The sequence below is a fragment of the Phacochoerus africanus genome, chromosome X, assembly GCF_016906955.1.
Source record: "Phacochoerus africanus isolate WHEZ1 chromosome X, ROS_Pafr_v1, whole genome shotgun sequence".
Classification (NCBI taxonomy): Eukaryota; Metazoa; Chordata; class Mammalia; order Artiodactyla; family Suidae; genus Phacochoerus; species Phacochoerus africanus.
In genome coordinates, this window is record NC_062560.1 from 113,819,232 (window position 1) to 113,840,481 (window position 21,250).

The 21,250-nt window shown below is 44.3% G+C and overlaps 1 protein-coding gene across 1 annotated transcript in view; it reads right to left on the reverse strand.

Moving 5' to 3' along the window:
• The window catches only part of GPC3 (glypican 3), a 438,366-nt gene that overhangs the window by 137,609 nt on the left and 279,507 nt on the right, over positions 1-21,250 (reverse strand). The window contains exon 4 of the mRNA XM_047765314.1: positions 11,898-12,031. Coding sequence (XP_047621270.1) covers positions 11,898-12,031 — 134 coding nt within the window. The remainder of the gene's footprint in view (positions 1-11,897; positions 12,032-21,250) is intronic.

A 21,250-nucleotide genomic window follows, 5' to 3' on the forward strand; every position in this document is an offset into this window, starting at 1 on the left:
GTAAACAAACACAGATAAAATGCTCTCGTTTTCTAAAGCAATGTTCCTGGAAGAAAGGAAGTTAAGGAGTACTTCATATATATCCAAGTCTATCTTAAGTTTCTCCTAAGTTTTTAGAGACTCTCACCAGGGACTGTGCTGACAGTGGAGTAATTACTCAATACCGTCTCCAGGCTAAGAACGGACTGACCTGATATATAGGCCTTTGGAGGAACCAGAGGCCTGAAACTCATTTGGACACTGGTGGGAACCCAGAAATGCCTTCTGAGGGTTGTTCTCAGGTCTGGCCAAGAGAGGAAGACTGGTGGAAATTATTTTCTTGCATTTAAGGCCACTTTCCATTTTATTCAGAAAAACGATTCATTTCAACTAATGATTTAGAGAAAGCGCGAGAAAGAGAGAGAGATGGAGAGAGAGCTTGCCATATTCAGTACATCTTCCCAAAGGCTTGGGTCATAGGAACGCCAGGGTGATGGACAGAACAACTCAAGAAGGGTTATTGAGACATATATAACTCCTGATACCCCAGCAGTTACTTCCTGCTACACACCCACTCCCTCACAGCCTACCCCAGCTGAGCTCCGTCCATCTCCAAAATGAAGAGGCTGACTATAGGGCTCTGAAAATAAAAGTCAACATTATAAGTTCTCACAGAGGAAAAAGATGGGTTCAATTAACACTAAGAGGGGAGATGCTCTGTTTTACAAGGTAATAATACAGTTTCCAAGGGTGGAAACGGAAAGACTAAAGGCTGAGGCTGAGTAATTCCCCCAATTCCATGAGGAAATGGAACATGGCCATTAGTCTATGCAAAGCAATGATCCTCCTTTTAATGAAAGAGCTTCCTTTAGGCTTCCTCCTACCTCCAAACCCTCTCTCACTAACATAGCACATGGCAGGAAAAAGTGACCTCACGGCAAAGCCTTCTGATTCGACTTCCCCAGAAGTTAAAAAAACATGACACTCTGCACGCCTTCTCGCCTCCTGACTCTTGAAGTTGTGTTCCTTGGCTGATCGTAAGGATCACGAACAGACTGGCGAAGATTCAGAGAGGGTCTACCCACGGAGGGCGGTGCTAAACATAAGGCCTCCCACTTGAGCAAGGAAGGAGAGCACCCGGTGGGGTCAAGCTGAAAGTCTAAGGAAACCACAAAGACGGAGACTCATGTCTCCGTCATCAAGTTCTAGAACTCAGGGGAATCGCTTTGAAACCTGAACAAGGTAACCTGGAGCAAATGAAACACCATCCTCCTTACACCCAGTGGACATAGAGAAGGGACCTATGAAGAGACAGCGATCGTGTTTTAAAAACGTGCTTCTGGAGTTCCCGCTGTGGCTCAGTGGGTTATGAACCCAACGAGTATCCAGGAGGTGGTTGATTCGGTCCCTGGCCTCACTCAGTGGGTTAAGGCTCGGGCGCTGCCGTGAGCTGTGGTGTAGGCCGGCAGCGGCAGCTCCGATTGGACCCCCCTAGCCTGGGAACCTCTCCATAGGCTGCAGGTGGGGCCCTAAAAAGCAATAAATGAATAAATAAATATGCTTCTGCATTGGTTATTTTGAATTTAGAACACAGGTTCCTTCAGTAACTATGATATGATGATGGCTGGATTTTCAGAACTGCCCCTTAAAACCTGTTGGGAGTAGCAGCTAAGAGCACTGATTTTGGAGTCTGACCTACATGAGTTTCAAATGCCAGTTATTCCTTCACTTATTTGGCAGAAAAACTTGGTTTTTTATATTATTCAACGAATTTATTCCATTTATCAATGTACAATGACTATCACACCCCAATTTTATAGCATTTCCATCCCAAACCTCCAGCGCATCCCCCCACCCCCCAACCCATCTCATTTGGAAACCCTAAGTTTTTCAAAGTCTGTGAGTCAGTATCTGTTCTGCAAAGAAGTTCACTGTGTCCTTTTTTCAGATTCCACATGTAAGTGATAGCATGTGCTATTGGTTTCTCATTGTCTGACTGACTGACTTCACTTAGCATGACAATTTCTAGGTCCATCCATGTTGCTGCAAACACTATTATTTCGTTCCTTTTAATGGCTGAGTAATATTCCATTGTGTATATGTACCACATCGTCTTGATCCACTCCTCTGTTGATGGGCATTTAGGTTGTTTCCATGTCTTGGCTATTGCAAACGGTGCAGCAATGAACACTGGAGTACATGTGTCTTTTCAAGTCATGGTTTTCTCTGGATAGATGCCCAGGCCCAAAAAACACATGAAAAGATGTTCAACATCACTCATCATTAGAGAGATGCACATCAAAACCACTCTGAGGTACCACTCTACACCAGCCAGAATGGCCATCATCCAAAAGTCTACAAACAACAAGCGCTGGAGAGGGTGTGGAGAAAAAGGAACCCTAGCACACTATTGGTGGGATTGTAAATTGGTGCAACCACTATGGAAAACCGTATGGAGATTCCTCAGAAAACTAAACATAGAACTAGCATTTAGCAGTAAAACTTATTAGGCAGATTCTAAACTTCTCTGAGCCTTAGTTTCTTTACCTGTAAAATGAAGCAAATGATAGGTTGTCGTGATGATTAAATGAGACAATGCATGTAAAGTGTTGGCATAGTACCTGGCACAGAGTAATACCTCCACAGTGTTAGCCATTTGGCAATTTATTTCCATTATTATGAGCCTGTAGAATATAAATATATATATGTGAAATATATTTTATATTCCAGATAAATTCATGTATGTAAGATACTTAGTTTTTTCCCCAAGTTCCAGATAACTTTATATGCACAAGATACATAATCCTTCATCTTTTGAGGTGGTTATTCAAAAGTACAACCATGTTCCTGCCCCAAATATTTTTCCTGTGCTTCTTTTTTCAAAGACTAGCTAGCTAGGGGGCTGGGCAAATCCCTGGACTCATCTGGTGTAGCGATTTGGAGGGTCTTGCCTGGTAAGGAAGTGGTGGTAGCTTTCACAGGGATTTGTGTCTAAGAATCTGATGTGGAGCATTTAATGTGAAAGGCCAAGCCAAGGTAAGTTGAGTTTTAAAAGGCAGGTTAATCATCAGGGAAATGCAAATGAAAACCACAGTAAGATGTCACTTCACTAGGATGATCAGAGTAAAAAAAGACAACGAGGAGTTCCCATTGTGGCGCAGCGAAAACGAATCTGACTAGTATCCATGAGGATGCAGGTTCCATTCCTGGCCTCCCTCAGTGGGGTAAGGATCTGGCGTTGCTATGGTGTAGGTGGCAGACGTGGCTCGGATGTGGCATTGCTGTGGCTGTGGTGCAGGCCGGCAGCTGCAGCTCCAATTGACCCCTAGCCTGGGAACCTCCATATGCTGCATAGAGTTACCACGTGACCCAGCAATTCCGCTACTAGATATATACCCAAAAGAATTAAAAGCAAGTACTCAAACGAGTCCGTGTACAGGCATGCTCAGAGCAGTGCTATTAACAAGAGTCAGAAGGTGTAACAAGACAGATGTTCATTAACTGATGAGCGGAAAAACAAATACATATTCTATACAATAGAATATTCTTTAGTTTTAAAAAGAAAAACATGTATTCCTGCATGCTTCAACGTGGGTGAACCTTGAAAACATTCTAGTAAGTGAACAAAACCAATCCCAAAAGATTTTATATGACTCCATGTATGTGAAATGTCCCCAGTGGGCAAATTTAGAGAGACGTAAAGTAGATTAGTGGTTGCTTTGGGCTGGGGGAATGGAGGTTGGGGAGTGGTAGCTAAAGGGTATGGGATTTCTTCTTGAGGTGAAAAAAATGTTCTAAAATTGATTGTGGTGATGGTTGCACAATCTGTGAATACAGTAAAAACAGCTGAATTATATACTTTAAATGGATGAGTTGTATGGTGTGTTATTTTGAGATATAACTCCAACAGAGGGCAGAGAAGAGGTGAGATATGTCTCAGAGAAAGAGGCTTGCCTCTAAGAGAGAGGTACTCCTTGGAACAGTAGAAAGAGACAGGCAGGAAAGCTAAGAAAGAGCCAGGTTTTGCAGGGACATGAAATAAAGGCATGAGTGATGGGTGAGACCAGAAATTTGTAAGAGCCGAAACTTCAGCACTGCAAGAGCTATAAACAGTGGCTCAAAATATACTTATTCCCTCATCTTGTAAAATGAAGTCTGTTGGTTTGTTTTTTTTTTCTCATTGTAAAAGAAATATATATTCACTATAGAGAATTTATCAAACATAGAAATGTAGAAGGGGAAAAAAAATCTCATTTATAGTCCTAAGAGCCAGAGGTAACCACTGTTAATAACTGGCTATATTTCCTTTCTAGTCCTTCTTCTCCAGTAAAGTTTTATGTTTATTTCTCTAAAACCTATTCTTTTTAATAGGCTTGTTCACCGAGTTCTTTTCAGTTCTCGGTGTATATTATTCCCATTAGACCCCACCTAGAATCCAAGGTGGATTTGATGAGAAAAGAAGTCAGAATAATGAAATAAATGCTCGTTCTCAAATAATTCCTAGGGCCTGTGGGATGAGGCAGTAGCCGCTTTCATGAGAAAAAAGGAGCAGGGCTCCAACACATTCAGCAAACTGGCCAAGACTTGGAGTCCCCAGATACAGCGTTACGGTCCAGGCCATTCCTTGAGGCTACACCTGCTAAATACCGTGAGAAAATAAACCCTGGTTTCCAAAGAAACTTTGATTTTGAAAAGAAACCCAGACATGCTCTTTTTCAGGGTTGAAGACTTTCTAAAGTAATGGGGAGTTAACGAGCTTTTCAAAGCAGAGCGACAACAGGTGATAAGGTCCTTGGACACCACAGCCCGGGAAGCAGCAGCGTGTGAAGGGGCCGTTTCCTGCCTGTGGAGGTGGCGGACCTCTCTCTCCCCTCTTCTTTGTCAGTCCTTCCTAAACTCTTCCTGGCATGGGAATTAGGTGTATTTTCTTTTTCTCTTAAAGTTTTCTATCAGCCTGTTCGTAACTTTAAAAGGAGGTGCGTTGAATGTTTCTTTTTCTCTCCTTAAATAAAGATACCTGAGACGAAATTAAGCGACATGTTAATTACCCCTGTATGACTCAGTCCAGATTGCTCTCCTTTGTCCTAGTGGCCCATGACGAACCACAAAAGAATCGCCACCCATGACCTAAGGCACTCTGCTCAACTGAATTGTCTCTGGGGGGAAGAAAAGGGATAGAAAGTTTGGACAATGAGTTGCCTGGGATGGGCACGACCACTGGATGAAAGGGAATGTCCTTTGATTCCGATGCTACTTTATTCGAATCATACATGCCAGACCTGCCATCTGACACATCCACAGTGGAGCCTACGGCTCTCACTTAGGACAAACCCAACACCTTGCTGACAACAGTCCACTCAGGAGAAAAAAGAGTCTCTTCCTAGGGGCTTCCATTCCATGTATTAAACGTGGAACCAAAGGACAGGGCCCCTTTGCGTGGATGAGCCATTTTGAAATATTGCGGCTCAGCACCCGGGATCTCCCCTGGGGGCCCCACCTCGGGGATGAGCGGCCCCTTCTGGGGCTGGGGAGGGGGGGGATTCCCTTTGCTTTCTTGCAATGAACTGCTCGGGCAGGCATCAAAGCAGCACTAATTGGAACCCACTGCAAGTAAAAGCCGCCTTTCATCCCCAGCTGCAGATCCGGAACGTTCCTCCTTTATCATTAAGGATCTTTTTTTTTCTTAATATAAAATAATACTAGCTCATTCCTTAAAAAAAATGAAAGCACAGAAAGGGACATACACTAAAATCGTTGTAATTAGAATGAGGCAGGAGCATGCTTAATGCTGTGGCAGAAAACCTTTCAGAGTCTGACCCCAAGCTATAATTTTCTACCATTCCAGAGACTAGCTCACACTTTTTCTCAGCCTGTTCCCTTTGCCTGGAACACCCTCTTTTCCCTCCTCGATCTGGTGAATTTCTAGCAGGTAACAACTTACCTTTTCGGAGAAGTCTTTCTTGACCCTTGCAGGAGAACCACGAACTTCCATGACACTGCCATTCTTTTGTACATGGCTCTGTTTCAGCATTCACCCCTTAATGTACCAAAATTATTTGTGTGGGAGTTCCCATTGTGGCTCCGAGGGTGAAGAACCCAACTAGGATCCATGAGGGCACGGGTTCAATCCCTGGCCTTGCTCAGTGGGTTAAGGATCTGGTGTTGCCATGAGCTGTGGTGTAGGTCGCAGACGTGGCTCAGATACTGCGTGGCTGTGGCTGTGGCTGTGGCTGTGGCTGTGGTGTAGGCCAGCAGCTTCAGCTCCGATTTGACCCCTAGCCTGGGAACCTCCATACGCCATGGGTGTGGCCCCAAAAAGACAAAAAAAAAAAATTTGTGTGTCTCTGTTCAGAGGGTGGAAGGTGCCACTCAGCAGACAAAGCTGCCTAGCCCAAGGAGAGGGAGTGGGAGTAAGCACTGATTTTGGACCAGGGAGCTGAGATCAGCTTTTGTTTTTTTCTTTCATTCACTAGGTCATTTACTAGTGTCACCTAATCCATTGCCCCTTTAGACCAAGTCAGAGGGGCAGGGAGGAGCGGGGTGCGGGACAGGGAAGGCTGGGATACACAGACGTAATTTCACAAGGCTGGAGGGACTCTGTGACTCTCTCACAGGTTAGCAGTCGGGCCAGAAGCTTGGTATTTAGATGCCGAATGGACTCTATTCAACTACAGATTCTGGGTTTGGAAAAGGGAAAGATACTGTTCATGTCACAAAATACCACACTTTATGGGGGATACGCAAATGACAAGTTAAACAGTACTGGGGGGGCTGGTGATGAAAGAGACAGACATTCAGTAGAGTAAAGGACGGAAAGACTGACATCCGTGATGTGCTGAAAAAATCAGAGTTGGAAAGGGCCATGAAAACATCATTTCTTCTCTTCTGCTTGTACTACTCCTACATCGTAGCCTACCTGCACTGTTTTAAATCTGATGATAGATATTTTCAACATGCGTATCTTAAAGAAATGCTGAGTCCCATTCTTAGGCCACCAGTTGAGGATCAAATCGCCTTTAAATTGAACTAAGCTATTTCTAAGATTAGTTGTGTGTTGCAAACTACCCAGTTGGGGGCAGACAAAACAAACAGATGACTTCTGAAGGCTTTGGAAGGAATCCTGCATTTCTTTGTGCGTTGTTATTTTAATGAGGCAACGGGCTTTTCTACTCATATAATCAGATTCAGACAGCTTGCTCACCACCTCCACAGACTGAAGGCTACAATCGGGTTCCTTTCCAGTGATCATATTTTTAATCACAGAGGATGGAACTTCGGCATGGGTGGGGGGCAGTGCTGGAAGGCACATCTATTTTTCTGGACAGTGTGAGATGCTGGGTAGGACATATTGAGAAATGTATAGAGGCACTGAGACTTTGCCAAAACAAGCCTGCTTAATAACGTCAGATGGCGGGCTGCGGCGCATTTAGCAAGAGACCCTCTTAATCCCCAATTCTCCACTGGCCCTAAGAGGGTTTACAATGCCTATTTGAGGGAGTTAAGTGAAATCAGACACTCTCCTGTTGTTTTGTTTTCTTATTCTGCCAGAGATTTCAGAAAGAAGGGCTCCATCTGAGACTCTTAGGCTTCAGTTGCATAAAAGAAACCTGCTGGGGTGGCTTCATGCTGCCCACACCCAAAGGAGCCCTGTCTGACCACCACTTACGCAAGTCTATAGGCTTTGTAATTTTTCTTAACTAGCCTTTCTTTTCTTTAGGTGCTAGCAACCCATTCAAAAGTGAATCTAAACAAAGTGCCAAATCTGGGTGCTTAGCCAAGAACTCATTTATGGATTTCTTTTCCTGGAAGAATCAACCCCCATAGCGCCCTCCCTGGTAAGGCCAAAGGGAATAGGTCCCACAGAGCCCAAGATAGAAGCCAGGGCTGCAGGGACTTAATAAACCTATTTACTTACCCATGTGTCTAGGAGGGCAGGGTGATCTCAGAATGGGACTGGAATCGTGTCTTATTTTGGAAAAAAGCTGTGCATGTGATGCTGGTATAAACTCATACACCATATCCTCCATGAAGCCTCCACTACAGCTCCCTGGGCACAGGCTCCCTCTGCCACAGAAGGCTGGACCTACATTCACACTTCTAAAATTGTTCTGAAATTATTTGTATTTAAGTCTATTTCCACTTTAGACTGATTGGAGAACAGAGACTGTGCCTTGATTTTCACTGGCCAGTATACAATCTGGCACCTAAGAGTTTCCCAAATTTCTGCTGAGTTGTGCAAAGCAATATGTATTATATATATTGTTTATAATACTATAGAGACATAACATTTTATTTATATTCTGCTATAAACTTAAAATAATATAAATAGAATAATATATAAAACAAACATGCTATATTACTTATAATGTATATTTCCTTTTATATATTGTTATAATCCAATAATATATAATATTATATAAAATCCTCATTTCAGGGCAGTATGCAAGGGGTTTCTACTAGTTAAAGATCAAGAAGAAGGGGGAGTTCCCACCATGGCACAGTGAGTTAAGAATCTGGCTGCACACTATTCACAATAGCCAAGACATGGAAACAACCTGAATGTCCATTGACAAATGAATGGATTAAGAAGATGTGGTACGAATACACAATGGAATACTACTCAGCCATAAAAAGAACGAAATAAGGCCACTTGCAGCAGCATGGACGGAACTAGACACTCTCATACTAAGTGAAGTAAGCCAGAAAGAGAAAGACAAATACCATATGATGCTTATATCTGGAATCTAATACATGGCACGAATGAACCTACCAACAGGAAAGAAACTCATGGACTTGGAGAACAGACTTGTGGTTGCTGGGGGCAGGGGGAAGGAATGGGATGGCCTGGGAATCTGGGGTTAATACAAACTATTGCATTTGGATGGACGAGCAAATGTAGAGCACAGGGAACTCTATCTAGTCACTTGTGATGGAGCATGATGGAGGATAATGTGACAAAAAGAGTATATACATATATGTGACTGGGTCACTTTGCTGTACAGTAGAAATTGACAGAACACTGTAAATCAACTATAATGGAAAAAATAAAAATCATATAAACTTAAAAGAAAAAGAATCTGACTGCAACAGATCGAGTCATTGCGGAGGCACGGGTTTGATATCCCGCCCCGTGCAGTGGGTTAAAGGATCCAGCATTGCTGCAGCTGTGGCGTAGATCGCAGCTGCGGTCCCGATTCAATCCCTGGCCTGGGAACTTCCATATGTCACAGGTGTGGCCATAAAATTTTTTAAAAATTTAAAGAAAGATCGAGAAGAGAGGTTAACTCCTCAGGTGGTTTGGGCAAAGAGCGAAAGCGACAGAAAGCAATGGACAAATGACCATCAGGGGCTAAAAAGGGCCTGAAGAATGACCTAGTTTTGTTTTCCTAGAAAGACAATAATTTCCCCAAGAACTCCTATGGAAACAGTCTGCAGAGTGTTTGGGTGTGGTGGTTTTTAAATATTTCCACACAGTTTTTGATAGTCCTCCTTTCAAGAGCTGGAGCTTCATTCCCCTCCCCGTGAATGTGGGCTAGAACTGGAGACTGGCTTCTAACCCATCGAATGTGTCAGAACTGACAGCACGTCACTTCCGAGAGTGGGTCACAGAGGCCATCGCAGCTTCCTCTCTGCTCACTTCCATGCATCACTTATCCCGGGGCGGCCCGCAGCCGTGTCGTGAGGATGCTCTCGAGGCCCTTGTGCTGAGACCCTGAGGCTCCCCCAGCAACCAGCCCCGCCTTGCGGAGCCTGGACGGGAGCCGCCTTGGAGGGGCGCCTCCGGCAGCGCTCAGGGCACCACGGCTCCAAGCAACACCTGGACTGAAAGTTTTTGAGACTGAGGACCACCCGGCTAAGCTGCTCTCAAATTCCTGATGGAAACTGTGAGATAATAAACGATCGTTTTAAATGACAATGTTTTAGAGTAACTTTTTTTTTTCTTTGCCTTTTCTAGGGCTGCTCCCGCGGCATATGGAGGTTCCCAGGCTAGGGGTCGAATCGGAGCTGTAGCTGCCGGCCTACACCACAGCTATAGCAAAGCAGGATCCGAGTTGCATCTGGGACCTACAGCACAGCTCACAGCAATGCCGGATCCTGAACCCAATGAGTGAGGCCAGGGATCAAACCTGCGTCCTCATGGTTCCTAGTCAGATTCGTTAACCACTGCGCCACAACAGGAACTCCTGGAGTAACTTGTTATACAGCACTAGATAACTAATACAGCTCCTTTATGCTCTTGAAATTATGGAGGAGCCCAGAGAGCTTTTGTTTATATGATATGTATCTATTGATATTTCCTGTTTTAGAGATTAACACAGTTTTAAAAATTTATTATTACCTTTAAACTAAGAATAATGATTCTTTTTTTTTTGGGGGGGGGGGGTCTTTTTGTCCTTTTAGGGCCGCACCTGTGGCATATGGAGGTTTCCAGGCTAGAGGTCAAATCAGAGCTGTAGCCACTGGCCTACACCACAGCCACAGCCATGCCAGATCCGAGCCATGTCTGTGACCTACACCACAGTTCATGGCAACGCCGGATCCTTAACCCACTGAGCAAGGCCAGGGATCGAACCCACAACCTCATGGTTCCTAGTTGGATTCATTTCTGATGTGCCACGAAGGGAACTCCAAGAATAATGATTCTTTATATGTTAACATAGATAATAACATTTTTATGAAAAAAGGGGAGAAAAGTGATATTGCTCTTGCATTTTTGCAAAATATCTTTACTGCCTGGCTTAATAGGAGACAACTAAATTCCCCCATTGCTTTCTGCATTTAATGTGTTGCCATATATTATTTTGGTGAAAGTGTATGAATAAAACCCAGCTTCACATGAACATGTAGTAGTAAACGGAGGACCTCACAGTCCCTGTGAAAGGCTCTCTGGGACTCCCTGAGTTCTCAAATCAGAGTTCACAACCACTGCTATAGGGAAGTCAGAAACTTATTAGGTTGGAAGTCACAAAAGAGAAGAAAATGTCACTTCCTGAAATGCTTCTTGGAAGGACCACCTCTCAAGTTGTCCTGCTGCCCTCTTTCACTCTAAACTGTATCATCTATGACTGAGTTACCATTTCAAAATCTCCTGTAGTAAGTAGGTATGAATGGAAGAATTGAGGCCAAACCAGAGATGTTACTTATTTCATCCCTTAATTTTCCATCTCTGGGCCAGCATCTCCCAATCCTCACAGTCATCATGAGCCAGACCTCGTGTCGGGCTGTTCTTGCACCAGCGGCAGGGTTGGCTGCCTGTGCGGTCCTTTGGGGGGGAAGGTAATTCTCCTAAATTTGTGTTGAGCTTCCCATCCTCCCTCCATCCTTTATTCATAACCATGACACAGAATAAGGAAGGAGAGAATCTGGATAGAGGGAGGAGGAATGAAGAGAATAAGAAACAGACTTAAATTTAGTCCCTTGATTGCTGTCTGAAGGAACAGAAACACCAAATTCTTCATTTAGTCATGTTTAAGCGTGTGTAGAGTGTACTCCGTGTGTGTGTGTGCGTGGCGTGTATACCTGAGAGTATCTTGCCAGGTTTTCTTTGGTGAACTCACCCCTGATTCACTGTTAATAAAGGGAAGAGCCACAAACCAAGCCATGGAATTGTGAGACCAGATCATAAGCAGAAAAGGTTTTGTTTCATCAATAGATTTTGAATAGAGAAGTCTATCCTACTCTGTGTTGCTGTACTAAATACTTACATATGGCAAATTTACATTTAAATATAGCTTGATATAATACAGTATCTTTTTTTCTTTAACATTGACAGATGATAGAATTTAATTAATCAAACACTCTACTCAGAAGAACTCAATATAACATGTATTTAAGAAGCTTCACTCCAATGGTTTTTGACCTTAAAACACAATTGCTAATTGTATGCTGAAATAGAGGGGGGAAAAAAACCCTCTCACCTTCTCCGGCTGGATAAGGTTTCTTCATGTTCTACATGAGCAACTTTTAATACCTTCTTGTCAATAAACAGATCTTCAGGATAATAAGCAGATCTATACTGACGTTGCTGAGAATGGGCGCATAACTTGCCAATCTGAAAAAAAGAAATGCAATATAATGATACAATACTTTCACAGATATGAGAGTAGAAACAAATTCGGAAATGCACTTCAATTTCTTCCCCAATTTCTTTTTAAAGAGCAGAACGAAGCTATTACTGGAGTCAAAAAAGGTGATACGCTTTTAAAGCAAAGACCCATCTGGGGAAAAGCAGGCTGAAGACTGTGGTGGGGGCATTGGGCGCGCAGTCTATCCAGAGATTTCCTGAGATGAAAATGCTTTTTTTTCTATAGTGAAGCACACGTTTGAGAGGTGCCGCTACACAGGACTTAGGAAATAGATACCTTCCGATGGCACTTGACAGTTATCCCCGTCAAGTTCACCAAAGGAAACTGCCAAGTTTAGGAAAGACTAATGCAGGAAGGGAGGGGTGTGTGAGGGGTGTGCAGAGCCACCTCCTGATTCTTCTAAGCTTTTTGTGAGCTCTTTTTAAAAATTATATACATTTCAGGTACATAGCATTACAGTTGAAAGCTTAGTTCTTTTACACTTATGGAGCAATGATTAAAAAAATGGCGCCATCTTTCTTATCTCAATTCTAAATAATTTCCTTGGTTAAATGACTTAGAGGGTTGCTGCTTTTTTCACTTTCAATCAAAAGCCTGCACGGGAGTTCCTGTCATGGCGCAGCAGTTAACGAATCCGACTAGGAACCATGAGGTTGCGGGTTCGGTCCCTGCCCTTGCTCAGTGGGTTGACGATCCGGCGTTGCCGTGAGCTGTGGTGTAGGTTGCAGACGCGGCTTGGATCCCGCGTTGCTGTGGCTGTGGTGTAGGCCGGTGGCTACAGCTCCGATTGGACCCCTAGCCTGGGAATCTCCATATGCCGCAGGAGCGGCCCAAAGAAATAGCAATAAGACAAAAAGACAAAAAAAAAAAAAAAAAAAGCCTGCATGGACTTCTACATAAATTAACATATGTCTCCCCTGTGCCGGAGACCATGCTGCCTTGATTTGTGTGTTATTTTAATACGGCAAAGGGCTTTTCAATTCAAGTCAGATTCAGCCCCATTTTATAGCTGAGAAAACTGAGGCCCAGAGAGGTTAAGTGGCTTGCCTAAGACAAACAGGCAATGGATTTACTGTCTGACTTTGAAGCCACTGATCCAACTTCAAAGCTTATGCAATATCACCTCCCCAAAAATGATGCTTGATTTCCTTAGTTGCTTCCATTCTATGTTTTGAAAAAAAAAAACAAAAGAATTCCTAGCTCTCAGAAACATAGCCACCATAGCCAAGGTGAAAATATAGATTGTATACTTCAGGAAAAATACTAGAAATATTTTGTGAAGACAAGGGTTCTATCTTTGCCACCTTTATACCTCCATGGAATTCAGACTGGATTTTGTGCACTGTTGGGTACTTAATAAAGACAAGTTAATTGAAGTGAATTGGAGGAAAATTCTAGTATCTGATCTGGCACACCATCCACTGGTGGGCCATGGACTCTGTGATCATCCAGGTTCTAAATTTCTGGAGATGGCCCCGGTAGTATTTATTAAGTTATCTATCTCTTTTTAAAGGTATAAATGGCATTGAGTTTGTATGGCTTTGAGAAGTTTTCCGTATACAAATAAAGTTCGGAATTAGAAAAAAAATCTGTTAGCAGTAGCATCACCACCATTTACGAACGACAGCAGCTATAGTAGGATATTCAATATTTCATCTTAATGGGAATAAAAAACTGCAGACATTTTCAAATATTCCGTTTGGCTTTCGAACGTACGATACTGAATATTTGACTTGGGATAATATTAACTTCAAATGAAGAATCTGCATTCTCGGAATCTGCCCTACTTGGTAGCAGTCTGGTGGGTACTTTAGGTAGGGGGCTGCCTGGCGGGACCAGGAAGTTAGGTTCTAATCACTTCCAAAGCACGTAATGCACCTACAAACAACTGAGGGCTGACTGTGCGTCACAAAATTATGCCCATAGACACTTATATGTTTGTAAAATTGCAGGTGCACATTCGTGGAACAAAATCTTGATTTGCCTTCTGCAAATACCTATTTAGGGGAGTTCCCGCATGGCTCAGGGCAAACAAATCTGACTAGCATCCATGAGGATTCAGGTTCCATCCCTAGGCTTGCTCAGTGAGTTAAGGACCCGGTGTGGCTGCGAGCTGTGGTCAAGGTCGCAGATGCGGCTTGGATCTGGCATTAGTTTGGCTGTGGTGTAGGCTGGTGGCTGCAGCTCTGATTCGACCCCTAGCCTGGGAGCCTCCATATGCCATGGGTGTGGTCCTAAAAAGACAAACAAACAAAAAATCTATTTATGACTCTGTGACCATACACCAATGTAAGAGTCTAGTTCACCAGGATCGAAGTATTCTTGGCACATTCAGGAGCACAGGACACACGCTCTCAAGTGACACCTGTTCCAGACCCAGCACCAAAGTCAAAATCTTTCACTCGTCTTTCCCAGTAACTTGCCTACTTGCAACCCACAGCTGTGAAATCGCCCTCCCCATTGAAAGCCGGTTCTTTGTATCTGTGAATACTAATTGGACCCCAGCAAGACTTTAAAGTTTTCGGCCCCTCCCAACTTACTGGAAAGGGGTGCAGCCGAGGCGAACGTAGGAAGGTTAAGAACAAACGCGCATGTAGCCAGCCTACAGTCTGACCTTTCTTCCCAAGCCACCCAATGTGGCATTATCGAGCTGACTTCCCAAGGCTCTGTGTGGGGTAAGGGGCAAACAATGGCATCCTGCCAACACCCCCGCTCCCCCATCTGAAATCTGCCACATCTTATCAGACAGCCTGTACTTTCTTTCACCAATCTACCATGAAGCAAATTCTTCTCACATACAAAGCATTTGTCAAATGCAGACCCCCTTTGGGGCCTTTCTCTCCACATCTTTCACCTCCACACTGTGTGAGCTGTAGGCGAATATTATGAGCTTATTTTGAGGAGAAGTGGACACAAAAAGAAAACATAGTTTACAAAGAGATGCGGCAGGCGCATGAAAGAGGTCCTTTCAGCTTCATACTTGGGAAACATCAGGCGAGGCTCGGAGACCTGGGTCTCGTTCTACAGCTGCACTTGCTCAAGAAGCCAGCCTCCCGAGTGGCATTTTAGAAATCAGTATCCTGCCCAGGAGGTTTCAGCTCTTAAATAAGAAGGGCAAATCCAATTTCCTTTCGTTGACTCATGCACCTCGTCAAGGATGCCGCCACCTTTAAATTTAGTCAGTTGGAGTGAATTTATTGGATAGGTGAGTGTCTCTATCAATAGACCTGGAATATAAAACCTTTTTGTTTCCCATGAAATGTGATTCCTAATGGTGCTTTTATTTATGCGCCAGAACCTGTGGCAGAGAAAGCAAGGGTGCTATAAGACTTGAAACATAAGAAGGTAGGGCATCTGACCATATCCGGGCCAGCAGGTCATTCTAGCAACTTAGCACCGTTCTTCTTAACCAGGGTCCGGAAGCACTGGCTTTGTACACACATGATGAAAATACACTGCTGGGCCCAGCAAGGTGTAGAAATAGCCCGGCAGACTGGACATCGGGGAATGTGGCCGACGACCCCACTTCTACCTCTTGCGCTCCCTAGAGGGACTTACTTTTGACCTGATCCCACAGTTTCCCTCCACCTGTAACTTTTGTCTCAAACAAAAGAGGAAGATATGGTATTTGAAGTGTTTATTCTGGGCTCCTTTGAAAAACAGGGGGAAATTACTTTCCAAATGGAGTATGTTATCAAAGATTTTGAAAGCATACCAGCCAGCGGGGTCTGACGCAATTCATGCATGCACCCCATAATTGACACATCAGGAAATGCAGACACTGCACTGGTTAAATGTATTCTTTTTTTTTTTTTTTTGGCTTTTTACCATTTCTTGGGCTGCTCCCATGGCATATGGAGGTTCCCAGGCTAGGGGTCAAATGGGAGCTGTAGCTGCCAGCCTACACCACAGCCACAGCAACGCGGGATCCAAGCCACGTCTGCGACCTACACCACAGCTCATGGCAACGCCGGATCCTTAACCCACTGAGCAAGCCCAGGGATCGAACCCGCAACCTCACGGTTCCTAGTCGGATTTGTTAGCCACTGCGCCACGACAGGAACTCCTGGTTAAATGTATTCTTAAGCCCCACTGACTGTTGGTTCTAGGAACTCTCAGATGACAAAAAAATTCAAATTTGTTCTTTCCCTCCTAATGGCTGAGCAGAGAAAGAGAGCCTACATTGTAAGCGTCTCATCAATGCCAACATGTCAGCAATACCAATACTGCATTTGTAACAAAATATACCTTTTTTGTCTTTATTTGTATTTATTTTTTAAATGATTTTTATTTTTCCATTATAGTTGGTTTACAGTGTTCTATCAGTTTTCTACTGTACAGCGAAGTGACCCAGTCTCTCTCTCTCACACACACACACATATATTCTTTTTCCCACATTATCCTCCATCTGCTCCATCATAAGTGACTAGATACAGTTCCCTGTGCTACACAGCAGGATCTCACTGCTTATCCACTCCAAAGGCAAGAGTTTGCATCTATGAACCCCAGATTCCCAGTGCACCCCACTCCTCCCCCTCCCCCTAATAGAGCTCGCTCCAGCCTAGTGTTTCACAGGTAACTCCTACAGCCATTCCCCATTCTCTCCAGGGAGTCCTCCAACCACCCTCTGAGGCATTCGGTCCAGGTATTAATGACTCCATTTTAGAGATAGGGAAACGGAGGCTCACTGGGACGGGAGCACAGACCAGACTTTAAAAGCGATGTTTTTTTGTATTTGATTTTTTCCCCCCATGCCATGGATTTCTGTCAGGAGGATAGACTCCGGGGCTTCCCAGTACAGCGGGTGGCCCAGTTCTGCAGTCCCAGAACTGGAGAAAGAGAATGATTTTGAAGACTCTCAAAATGTACTTCAAAGAGGGACTCGTTTTGAAAGATAAACAGAACACCCTCATGCAATTGGAACCTAAGTTTCTGACAGTACTGCTAGTGGAATGGTTTAAACTCCCTGACTAAAGCATTGGATGTCAAGTTCTGTGGGACGTGGGAAAGGGGGTCCTCCAGTGAGTCCGGCCTGCTGCTTGCTGCCTGCAGGATGTCCCTGGACCCTGGCTCCTGAAGTCAGATTCTTGGATTGACTACAAAATCTTCTGTAATGCCTACAATTTAACCCCGGTCGAGGCTGATGTCTGGCCCGAGTATATTCTATATAGTTCCCCACCCAAATGGAGATTGCACTTGATCCTATGGCTACAAATATACAACAGGTTTAAACTTTTAGCTATAACAGCCTAAAAGATTAGATGGAGTTCCCATCGTGGAGCAGTGGTTAACGAATCCGACTAGGAACCATGAGGTTGCGGGTTCCATCCCTGGCCTCGCTCAGTGGGTTAAGGATCCGGCATTGCCCTGAGCTGTGGTGTAGGTTGCAGATGAGGCTCGGATCTGGCATTGCTGTGGCTCTGGTGTAGGCCTGTGGCTACAGCTCTCACTTGACCCTTAGCCTGGGAACCTCCATATGCAGCGGGATCGGCTCAAGAAAAGGCAAAAAGACAAAACAAACAAACAAACAGCCTAAAAGATTAGAAAATGGGGAGCGCAACTACATTAGAGGATCTTTGACTCTCTCCTACTCTCAGCTAGCTCTAATACATCTATTTTGCTCTTGCTTTAAACATCAGATAAATTCTCTTTCTCAAAAAATAGCTAGGTTGTGTGTCTGTGTTTGAGTCTGTGTATTTTATTTTATTTATTTATTTTTAGGGCTGCACCACCCATGACATATGGAGGTTCCCAGGCTAGGTGTCAAATCAGAGCTGTAGCTGCCAGCCTACACCACAGCCACAGCCACGCGGCATCCGAGCCGCATCTGCAACCTACACCACAGCTCATGGCAATACCAGATCCTTAATCCACTGAGAGAGACCGGGGATTGAACTTGCGTCCTCATGTTTACTAGTCAGGTTCATTAACCGCTGAGCCATGATGGGAACTCGTGTGTATTTTAACTTATATGGACCATAATAGAAGGAAGAGGAGGAGGGAGTGGGGAGAAGGGGAGGAAGGAAAGGGAGAAGCAGAAGCACAAAGGAAAAGTTCCCATCACCAAGTCCGTGGCAGGAGAAAGGCCAGGGACACTTCACACTCCCCTCGCAATCTGACAGCCTTTTTTTTTTTGGTCTTTTTGCCTTTTCTCGGGCCACTTCCCGCGGCATATGGAGGTTCCCAGGCTAGGGGTCTAATCAGAGCTGTAGCCACCGGCCTACACCACAGCCACAGCAATTCGGGCTCCGAGCCGCGTCTGCAACCTACACCACAGCTCACGGCAACGCCGGATCCTTAACCCACTGAGCAAGGCCAGGGATCGAACCCACGACTTCATGGTTCCTAGTCGGATTCGTTAACCACTGCGCCATGGCGGGAACTCCGCAATCTGCCAGCTTTTGATGGCGAACATGGGTGTCCCACTGGATCACACCCAACTCCTCTCTCAAGAGCTGTACCTGAGGCCACCAAGACTTGAGGAGCTCGAGGACCTTTTCAGTTGTATTTAATTATAGAACGATGCTGCTAGAATCCAGCTTATGTCTGTGGTCCCAAGGAGTGCTTTTCTGAGAAATGTTGCCAAACAATTGGTATAAACTTGGTCTTTGATCGTCAAAGAATTCATCAGAAGCCTGAAGATTTAAAAACAAAGCTTCCTCTATGGTTATGCAATTGAAATATCAATTCTGACCCGTGGTGCACTCTGGAGGAATATTAGCTGTGGCATCTGTTTTAGGGCACCTTGGGGCTGGGGGTAGGGTAGAGTGGAAATGCTTCACGTTTCCAATTAAAATAAAATACTGAACTTCAGTCCATTCTGTTGAATTAACTTTTGTATCGTTGTTCAATTTCATTTAATTAAATCTTAAAAGTTTTAAAAACAAAATATACATTGAAATTAAGTGATATACAACATAAACTTTTAAACAGTAGCAACCATGCCCATTTAACAATTCTACAGGTATAATAAAAATGCTAATATATGTTAATGTTTAGCCTGTGGTTAATGTTTTGTCTTGTTAATTTCCCCAGGGCTTTTATTACTGATTTAAATCTGCCACACTACTCAACTGATTGCACTGCTTCCACAAACTGCATGGAAGTAGCTCAAATGAATACTGATTAACAGAAATGAACAAACATTTGGCTGGGCAAACCATTCTTATTATGTGCTCGTAATCATTACATACATTTTCTTACAATGAGATGGGCATGGCAGGCATTTTCCACTCATTTTTCCTACAGAAAATATGCATATGAGCATTACATTAATTTATAACCTTGTACTTCAGGAAGCACATCAGTATTAATTAACTATTGATTCGATATAGAGCAGAGGATAATGAACAGACCTGGTGACAATGTGAGCACTATCCCCCCCCCCCAGATTGGCTGCGACTCATCATTAATTGCTTGACCATTAAAATAAAAGTTGACCAATAATCTGTAATGTATTCTGAATCAAGCTATCTTAAGAAGTCAGGTGCCATTGTTAGAACATTGCGTTCAGGTCAGCTCTTTAAATGAACTGGAATCCAAAAAAGGGAACGAATGTCCTACAGATCAGTCTGTGGTTAAGTTGAACGAGATCGAGCACGATATTGGAGTGAAAAAAAAGAGCATACAATTCGGAGTCAGGAGACCTGAGCTCCAGGCACAGCTCAGCCTCTTGCCACGTCAATAACTCCCAAGTCTTTTCATTTCCTTCAAACTCGGCTTCCTCATCTGAAAAACGGAGGCAATGCTGCCCGCCAAACGCGGCAGTAGTCTGAGGGTCCAAAAAAATTACAGAGGAATGTGCGTGTGTCTCCCACATCCACACGGAAATCTGACTCACTCAATCCATAGGAGGGAACTGCTTGCTTTCTGCAGCCCGCTCTGTGTATTAGCATCCAGCATTCTTTAAAGGGGGGACTCGGGCAGCCAGTGAAAAGGTGGGAGGAGCCTGGGTCCTCACCATGAAAGGGAACCATACGGGGTTTGCCCGCGTTGTTCATGCATCACCCAGTCTGACCTGTTCTGCTCTGGGATACCCGGGTAGCCCCTGCTCTTCTTCAGGGCCCCCGTGCTTCTGCTGATTACCCTGGTTCTCACCTGTTGGATGTGTCCATAGGAATGCAGGCTGTGGGGATCAGAGACAGGTCTTAAAACACCTTTTGTGGAAGAGACTTGCATTTTACACATTTCTAGCTGCCACAAATGGATTCGGAGCTGAAAACAGAAGCCTGCATGTATGCCTAACCCTTTTTATGCAGCACCAATCCCCTCGCAGCACCGGAAGTCCGTGACATTATTGCTTAATCACGTGACCAATAGTGTGGGGTTAAAAGAGAACTTCATGCACTCGGTAAACTCAACACTGAACTCAAATACCACTCCTCCAAATGTCTGCACCTGCTGGTGTTCCCTGGCCCAGTGAAAAGGATCAGCATCTACTCAGCTGCATAAGCTGGAAGAAATGAAAGGACTTCTGGTGACTTCACTAAGTCTTATTTTTTTCCTCCTTCCTGAACAACTTTTTTCTTTTTTTTTGCTTTTTAGGGTCACACCTCTGACTTATGGAGGTTCCCAGGGTGTCTAATCAGAGCCACAGCAATGCGGGATCTGAGCCATGTCTATGACCTGCACCACAGCTCATGACAATGCCAGATCCTTAACCCACTGAGCGAGGCCAGGGATCGAACCCACAACCTCATGGTTCCTAGTCAGATTCATTTCCACTGTGCCACAACGGGAACTCCCAAGAACAACTTTTAAACTTGTGTGTTTTCCTCCATACGCGGGCTTAGGATACCACTGACTGTCTCATGGAGCAGGGCTTCTCAAACTTGAATGTGTATACAAATCACCTGGGAACCTTCTCCATTTAGAGTTGGACACAGGAGATCAGGGGCGAGGGGTGAGATGAGCAGCGGGGCTCTAGTGCAGTGGTGCTCAAAGCGTGGCCTGGAAACAAGCAGCATCAGTGTCATCTGGGAACTCGTTACAAATGCAAATTTGAAGGCCCGACCTTAAACCTACCAAATCAAAAACCCTGGGAGTGGGGACTGGCCAACTGTTTTAATAAGCCCTCCAGGGGCTTCTGCTGCACAGCCAAGCTGGAAAACCACCACTACAGAGACCATTCCAATATCCTCTTAATTGGTCTCCCAAGCTCCAGTTTTGACCTCTTCTGATTCATA